Source organism: Vanellus vanellus (assembly GCF_965231255.1).
Source record: "Vanellus vanellus genome assembly, chromosome: 9".
NCBI classification, from domain to species: Eukaryota; Metazoa; Chordata; class Aves; order Charadriiformes; family Charadriidae; genus Vanellus; species Vanellus vanellus.
Window position 1 is genome coordinate 13,110,150 of NC_138914.1, and position 8,796 is coordinate 13,118,945.

At 52.5% G+C, this 8,796-nt stretch overlaps 1 protein-coding gene across 1 annotated transcript; it reads right to left on the reverse strand.

Moving 5' to 3' along the window:
- Nucleotides 1-6,726: 6,726 nt before the first annotated feature.
- CHST13 (carbohydrate sulfotransferase 13) lies at nucleotides 6,727-8,413 on the reverse strand. The gene has a single exon (XM_082487870.1). The coding sequence runs from the start codon at nucleotides 7,855-7,857 to the stop codon at nucleotides 7,201-7,203; it is 657 nt and encodes a 218-aa protein (XP_082343996.1). The 5' UTR covers nucleotides 7,858-8,413; the 3' UTR covers nucleotides 6,727-7,200.
- Between the last annotated feature and the right edge of the window lie 383 nt (nucleotides 8,414-8,796).

The window sequence follows — 8,796 nt, forward strand, 5'->3', positions numbered from 1 at the left end:
CCGGTGCCCACATGCGGCTGCTCCTCTGCTACGCGATTGCGACAAAGCCCTTGCACTGGTGTGTCCCTTCACTGGGGGATTTCTGGGCAGAGCTCGGCTTGTTCTGGTTGTCACTGTTGACAGAGGACACGGATGGGAACATGTAATGGATGCCATCTGTGTCCTACTTGTGGGACCCAGCTGGGCTGGGGTGACCCATGCTGCCTTTTGCCCGCACTGGGCTTGGGGGTTCCCCCCGTTGCAGGAGGCGTTGGGGCTATGAGCCGATGTGATGAGATTAAAAGAGCACAGCGAGACGTGCTGTTCTCTGGGGTACCTCTTGGTGGGCAGCCAAGCATCAGCCTCGTGCCCGTGCACTTAGGGCAGGGAACGCACTTAAGACTGGAAATTGCTTCCAGCCTCAAGAGAAATGATATAACCAAAGGAAATGGTTTCAATAAAAGGGGATTTTTTTTTTCCTTTTCTTTTTTGAGGGCAGCGAAAGGCTAGTTATTTGGCTGTTCAGCCTGTTTACTCTTTCTCTTTCCTCCTTTTCTTTCTTTCCTTGTGCAAATGAGAAAGGGCCTTTGCTAACAAAGGTTATATGTAACCCTGGAGCATGGCTTGGATCGGCATTCCTGTACCTCCAGCTGACCCTGCTCCTCCAAAAAAGCACCCCCAGCCCTTCCAGCGAGCAGGCAGCACCGCTCCCTCCCCCGGGCACTGCCTCGGTGGCCATGGGCACAGCCCCTGTGCCAGCAGGGCGAGAAGCCACTGAGTTGTCCAGACATCGTCCCCCTTCCCTCCCCGTAAAAGCAGAGATCTGGTGCTTAAATGCCTGCAGGATCCTCAGCTTTTAAGAGCTTTCAGTACATCACATCAGGCCCTCCCTGGTTTTATGCTCCCCGTGGTGGTGTGTTGGAGTGACTTTGTTGGGGAGGAGAATTGGGGAGGGGGTTGCTTTCCTCCCGTTTCCTTCACAAAATTCACACGGCTTCAGAGCAAACCTGCGTGGGCAGCAGAGCCCAGCCGGGGTGTGAACATTTCGTAGTGATTTCTGTCTTTAATCTAGCCCAGCAGGAAAGTCCCTGCCAGCGGTGGGCCTGGCTTCTCTGCTGCTGTGCCTGTGTCATTACTGTGCCCAGCTTTTCACCGGGTTGTAGCCACCTCGCCACAGTCACCAGCACCTCTGGTTGAGCTGACAGTGACTTCTATTTGTATTTATACCTCACGGCTGCCAAATAAGCGACTTCCTTAAAAAGGAGGAGGTGGGAGAAGAGAGCTCCTTTCTAGCTACTCTTCAGTCCTTGGCCACGGACCTGCCTGTTAGGGCTCAGTGCTTGACCTGGACAGAGAGACTCATCAAATGCTACGAGATCCCAGTCAAAGGCTTACCTTGTTTTAATCTCTAAGGGGAAATAAAACAAATGTGGAGTGTCAACTGAAGAATGAGACTGGCTGGTTTTGAATGAAGCAGAAATAAAATAAAATAAAAAACAAACAAACAAACCAACCAACCTGCTTTGGGCTGGATCCTCCAAGCCCTGTGCAGCCATCAGCCAGATGATCCGGGTTGTAGTAGGAGGCAGTGAAAAAATGTAAAATTTATTTTTTTTAATCTCCCTTGTTTTTCCTTCACATTATTAGCAGTGAGGTTTAGACTCGGTCCTGAGATCAGCCACTAGTTGTCCCTGAATAAACTAAAGCTCAGGTTCATGTCAGTGCTGCGGGATGGGGGCAAGGAAGGGCATGGGAGTTTGGGAGGGGACGGTGCCTGCCCTGCTCCACCCAAGGCCGGCGTGTTGGGGTGCTGGGTGCTGGGGTGGCAGCTGGGACCTTGGGGAGATCCCAGCCACATCGGGGAGGAAGGTCGGTCAGGGGCTCCCTCGTTCCTGGTTGCAGAAGGGTTTCTTTTTGCAAGCAAAGATGGGGCTGTCACCAGCCATAGGGAGAGCTGGGAGCAGGGGGTTGTTTCCAGGAACAGTCAAAGCGTTTATTTTTCCTCCCCTCCCAGCTTCCAGTCACTGCCTCCATCCTAATACAGTATTTTTCCAGAATTACTTTGTGCAAGATGCAATATCCTTACCAGGGACAAGTGAAGTGCCAGCCAGCAAACACAAGCAAGTCTGAAAAGCCTCCTTCAAGCACGACACTGCTTCCAAGGCATACTTGAAAACACTTTTTTTTTTTTCCCCTTCAATGGAAGTCTATTTAATCCTCCAGCTGGTAAAATACCCGATCTGTGGTGCACAGCAAGCTCTGGAAGGAAACCTCTGTATCACTGAAGCTCTGTTTTGTTCCACTGGAAGGAGAAACTCAACAGCTTCACGTGGGCCACCAGGGATGGGGCCAGTGGCACGAAATACCCACAGCACAGGCAACGTGCCCGCCACGCTCCGAGGGCTGGAGCAAGCGGAGCTGTTCACGGCACTGGCACGAAGGGGCCGGCTTGCCATTAGCCACATTGGACTGCGGCAACGCTCAACGTTGCAGGAAAGGGTATGTGCGTGTTTATATAATAAATATGATGTTGTATACACACACATATGTAGACGTACATAAACCAAATAGCTATTAAGTATTACAATCATATACAAATATAATCACTCAACATATAATACATAAGTGTAATCATAAATGCTGTTTAATTTTTCTTGTAATACATACTTTATACACATATACCCATTACATATAATGCATGTATTATCACCTATAAATATTTACAATAATTCTATTAGACATTGTAATAATTATTTACATTGTATATGTGTGCACACATGGACATACCAAAGCGAGGCTGGTCTTACTTGCTTTTTGCATCTCTGGTGCTCTGACAGCTCGCCAGCAGCTCCCAAACCTGGCACCGAAGCCAGGGCCACCCTGGCAGGGCAGGCACTTGCCCCCCGAGCCCCGTGCTGAGCGCGCCTGTGGTGCACTCACCCCATGTTGGCTGCGTGACACAGGTGCTCTGTGACTCGGGCGTCTGAACGCTACTTCATATGGCAACAGCCGTGTTTTGTTTCTTTATTTTTAATAGGCACTTGATGGGGGGGGGTTGGAGAAGGGAGGGTTTAAACAGAGTTTGCAAGGTTATTCCTTGCCTAAGGCTGAGCCGTGCGCAATCGTCATGTCTAACTTGGACTTTTCCATTTGTCTTTGGGCTCCTGTTGCCGAGCCAGGGTGACCTTGGCAGCATTGGCTGCGGCGGCTCTCCCTTGGCCACCCTGGTTCTCCTGCCCCAACCCATCACTGCCAAAGTGCCGCTGAGGACTCCAGTCTGGGCAGGAAACAGCGCTGCCCGGCCAGCAGGTCCCATGCACCCCCCACACCCCAGCAGATGAGCTGCTTGGTTATGGGGTGGGCGTCTAATTGCAGCCACACTCTAATTGCAGTACTGCCCCTTCTCTTTTTGGCAGGGACGCCTCAGTGCTGCTTGGGCAGCCACCCTGTCCCCCAGCCCAGCGGCTCCCAGCACTCCCGGGCTGCAGGAGCTCAGTATGGGGCCGTGGGGGTAATGGCCACACTTGCCCCTGGGCAGGGAACATTCATTTCCCTGCAGAAATACCAAGTTGGGTTTGTTTGTGGGGTTTTTTGGTAGTGTAAGGCTTGTATTTAAGGGAACCAAAAGAAGTCCATGCACAGGTAGAAATGCCCCTGCTGCCCTTGGGGTTATCCCTTTGCTCTTTCTCCAGGTGACAGCAGCTGAGCTCATTCCTGGTTGGTCCTGTTGTCACCTCGTTGGTCACCGGACTGCTGGAGAAGAGTCTTCACCTCCGCTCGTCATCAAACCTTGGCCAAAATGCAACACAGTACACGGTATGTGGCCCTGCAGGGCAGCTGCACCAAAGCCCCATTGCCACTAAGAAGCAGGGTTGTGTTTTCATCCCATTCCAGATCCCAGCGGTGTATTTATGCCCTTCGTCACCGGTGCACCATCTTCCTCCTGGAAACACTTCCCACTCGCAACAGGGTGCAATGACACCCTGCTCTGTCCTGTGGGGCAGCTCCCGGGCATCTTCTTGTTGCCCATCAGGTGCCACCACATTCCCAGACCCAAGTAGAGGAGGAAACCAAATCCAATTAAACTTTAGAGGTGGCCTAGATAGCCCTGATATTTTTCTTATCTGGCAAGAAAAAGGGATGAAGTGAAACAGTTAAAAAAACTCCAAACAACTGGGGGCCCCTCAGGGAAACGGTTCCCAGCACCCTAAGGAAATTAAACAGCTTGTAGTTGGGGTCACCGGTCGCACGGTGTCCTCGTAACTCCGTTTCGCTGCAGTCCCGCAGCCTTTTTTCGGTGTGAGCCGGGGAGCGGTGGGGCCGCGCCAGCCCGGGGGGGGGACGGGGCTGCCCAGCGCCGGGGGCGCCGCCGCCCCGCAGCCACCGCCACCGCACCGGCACCGGCTGCTCGGCTTTGGGCTCTGGAAGGCTCCTGCTCGGGCTGAAGGCGGTTGCTTCAGAAATCCCAAGTGGCCGTTTTCTGTTTGCACGGGCAGATTTTGCTTTGGGAAGCGGTGCTCAGGCGGGGAGAAAGCCACGGACAGGACCGAAATGGGCTGGATGGTGGCTGCTGGTTGGTTTTGGTTGATTTTTGATGTTTGGGGTTTTTTGGTTGGTTGGTTGGTTTTTTTGTTGGTTTTGTTTGTTTCTTTTTCCCCCAGAAAAAAACCAAAGGTGAGTATTTCCAAAGGTCCTACGTGACCCAACAGACACCCCGTTACAGACCGTATCTCAGCAGGGTATGGCCCTCCTCAGACCATGGCTGAGGCTGGAGGGCAGCATTCACTCCATGCTGCTGTGGCTTTGCGCTTTGGGGCACTGGGTCAGCTCTGATGGGGATGCTGGGGGACAGGCTGCCGATCAAATAGCCATGACAACCGGGACTCTCTCCAAATCGTCACCACTGCAGGAAAGGTTAGAAACCAGCTGGCTAAAAGACAAAGCCCAGAGCGTGCTGGTCCCTGCTTACACTCCAAAGAAAGCCCAAAGGGGTTCCCAGCCAGCCAGATGTTGCCTAAACACCCGCAGACAGCACAACGGAGGGACAGTCTGTGTATCTGTCCTTGCCACTCACCGTGCCATCAGCTTTTAAGAGCTACCTTCAGGGAACACTATTTAGGAAAAGGAAAAAAAAATAAAAAGAGAAATCCATTCCTTTGTGACTCTCACCCCAAATTACGATTCATGACCAAAAGCGATGAAAAGAGCTTGTGGTGACTTGAACAATGATTTTTCCAAACAGAGGCAGTGCTAAGCAGGGAACGCGAGACTCCTGAGAAAACAGGAGGAATGCACTCCGAGCCCGAACCCTGCAGGTGAAATTTGTTGCATCATATAATCTGATTTTGTGCTTTGAGTTTCAGCTAGATGGGGAGATACTAAGATAGCACAAGAAAGGCCATTTCCGTGACATCTCCAGTCCAGATTGGGAGAATCAGTCAGGCTGCCAGGATCACCAGCAATTTTATTTACTTCTCTTTTTCACTGCTTTGCTAAACCCAATCTCCAAACGGAGCAGCCAAGGAGGGGAGTGTCAGCATATAGGTGCCGATCAGAGGCAGAGAGGGAAAAGGTTAAGATATAACAGCGGAAAGTTGTTAGATGAAAACATTATTTTTTAAAAGAGCCTGAGAGCACTGGGGTTTTATAAAACCTCCCATTGTATTGCGCTAATAAGTCAAGTGTTCGCAGCCGAGCCAGCAGACACACTCTGCAGCATCTATTACTGGCGTGTTTATTTACAAAGGCAGCCACTGAGCCAAAGCTGAACAGAAAAGAGGAAAGAATGAAATATGGTTTTAAAGAAATACAGCTCCTTGGCCTGGTTTTAATTTAAAATCCTGGGACTGGGTTTGTCATTTTCTTTTGTGTTTCGCCCCCTCCTTCCCATTTCTTCTTCAACCAATGAATTGTCCGAAGCCAGCCAAGCAAAGGGGAATTTTCCTCTAGGTGTCTCTGTCCCCATTTTTATTCTGTTTTTTCTCATGCGCGCACACACACACACACACACACACACACACACACACACACACACGCACACTTCTCCTCTGGCCTTCCCAGTCCAGCATCACCTTTTGATTACCATAGCAATCTCCCATGTCCCAGCACAGTGCTCCCCGAAGAATTTTATAACTCAAACCTGCCCCAGCACCTTTCTCCTTCCCCCGGTGCAATGTGGCCACCCCATGCGAGAGGTACCGGCTGTGCACCGGAGCACCACATGGCGGTGGCAGGGGATGAGAAGCCGGTGCTGCCAGCTGGGTCCTGCCAGCCCAGCGGGGCTATGGGCAGGACACCGTGGAGGACGATTTCATCTGAGCAGACACCTGCACTTGTGCTGTACATAAGGCTTTGCAGAAGAGTTATCACCTACTCTTAAACAAATGGCCATGGGGGGCCTGGATTTACTAGATTTGACCAGAAATCCAGAGACACGCACATGCACAGGCACTGACTGCTCTGCTACTGCAGTTCAGGAGAAAGCACTGTGTCTCTGTCAGCCCAGCCCTGCTTCAAACCCGCTCCTCTCTCGCTCTTTGGAGTATTTTGCATCCCAACCAAGAGCACGTGGAAGGAGAGGAACAAAAAAGCCCTCCAGGCTTTGTCAGGGAGAAATGCGTGGTCACAGTAACACACCACCACCTTCCCCGGCAGTGGGTGATGGCGCGGGAAGCCGGAGGAGGAGGGAGGAGAACAAGGCGCAAAGAAAAGGTGGGAGCAATTTTAAATGAAAAGAAAAACTTACATTAAATTATTGCTTTATTTCTGGTTCTATGCAAGTCTCTGACATCCTCCACCCTGCCCCCTCCAAGATGCCATGTCCGCCCCCAGACAGCCCAGTAAGGAGGAGAAAGACCTGAAGGGATCCTGCCCAAAAAAGGAGCCTTCTCAAGACTTGGATCTACAGAGGAGTCTCTTAATTAAAAGAATGTTCCCAGCCAAGGCAAGCCCTCCTGCCCAGCAGTGTCCAGTCCCACCACCATCCCCTGTAGATGTTAAAGGGTGCAAAGGAAAGGGAAGGAAAAGCTCCAGCCCCGGTGTTTTGAGAGGTGTCCTCCCTCCAGACCATGCATGAACAAGGCATCAGGACGGGGAGCAGACCATAACGGAGAGGGCACGGGAGAGAAGTCAACTGAGAGATGAGCACAGGGTGGGAGGAGAGGAATTGTGGCAAGATGAGAGTTACCCAGCTCTCCTTCGCCTCTCCCCCCAGCCCCTGTCTCATCGGATGCGGAGGTACGAGGGGATGGAGTAATTGAAAAGCAAGTAGTCCATTTTGTATAAATTAAAGAGTCTCCTTTGGTAGAAGGGGCTAATGTCCTGGAAGAACTGGGCCGTCATGTCGTCCGTTGTCCTGGTGGTCTTGGATGAAGATGGGAACTTGATGCTCTCGTCGGCCCCAGCCAGCTGGAGGATGTAGTTGGCATCTTCAGCCAAGGTCTCATACTTGCCCACTACATCGTAGTGGACGATGCAGGGGTGGCAGAGCGAGTGCACCCGCTCCCAGTGCTCGTTGAAGGGCTCCTCCCGCTGCGTCTGTGGATCCAGCAGGTAGTAGACGAACTCCTCAAAGCGCACATCATCCCCGCGCTCCAGGGCCTTGTCGCTGGGCTCCTGCCGGTGCCGCCGGATTATCTTGGTCCCGTAGCGCTTGTGGAAGGCTGTGTTGTAGCTGCGGGTGAACTTGTTACGGTATGCTGAGACCAGGCGCTCAAAGGGCTCCCGCACGAAAATGAACTTGAGGTAGCTGCGCAGGCGGTGGTTGATCTCGGGGATGCTGTACTCGGAGAGGGTGCGCAGGTTGGATGAGACATGGGCCTCATTGGCGGGGATTTCCAGTGGGTCCCGGTACTTGCCTTGCCCTGTCAGGACCATCATCACCCGCTTCCAGTTAGTGCAGGCCACTTTGGGCACGTAGCAGTAGAGCAGCCCATGCGTGTCATCCACCACTAAGTGCCGCAAGTCATCCGGCCGCAGGAGACGCCGCTTGCGGGTGTAACGGTTGCAGATGTTGCTCAACAGCTCCCGTCTCTGCTGGTGAATTGCCTGGAGCGATGACTGCTCAAACTGGGGAGAGAATAAAAAAAAAAAAAAAAGAGATGGTCACTAGCTTGCCCAAGCTGATTGTGGCCTACACACAACACTTGGCCCACAACTGTCCCCATCCCCTCCCCTTTCCAGGGTTTGGCAGTCACCCATGTGAGATTTCTGGGGACATCGTTGACTTTGAACACAACTTGCTTTGGTGCAAGAAATAAAATGTGATGAGGAGCCAGATGAGAAGACAAGTCAAAGCGGGCGAGGGAAGAACAGGCGGTGCAGAGGGTCAACAACCGAACATTTGTTACAGCCCCCCCCCGGGCTAAAGCTCTCCCTTACACTAGTCTGGGGGAGGCTATACATGGCCCGCCCCCTCCAGGGGCAAACAGCTGGCGCCGCACACCTCCCAGCTGTGGTGGGGCATCGCCACATCGTGCTGACGCCTACCCCCGCGGGCTCGCTGCAAACACCGCAGCCAAGAGGCAGAAACGTGGCACACAGGCGTGGGCACGCATGGTGAAAACTGTGTGGGTGTGCTGCCACGGAAAGACGAAGGGAGACGGGTGGAGGAAAATGGTCTTTAATGCTGACAGTCAAACCCTGGGGAGCAGTCGGGGAGCTGGAGCTGAGGTGGGGTGGCATGGCATGATGGAGAGGAGCGAGGTGCTGCTGGGGCTTCTTCTGAGGGCTTTGGGTTTCTTCTGCTGAGGGACTTTTTCCACATGCCTCATGTCTGGTCATAGTCTCCTTTGTCCACAGGGACAAGGAGTTCATATA

Bases quoted from the DNA above. Each gene is read 5' to 3' on its own strand.
- CHST13 (XM_082487870.1), bottom strand. From the start codon at position 7,857: ATGATGGTCCTGACAGGGCAAGGCAAGTACCGGGACCCACTGGAAATC.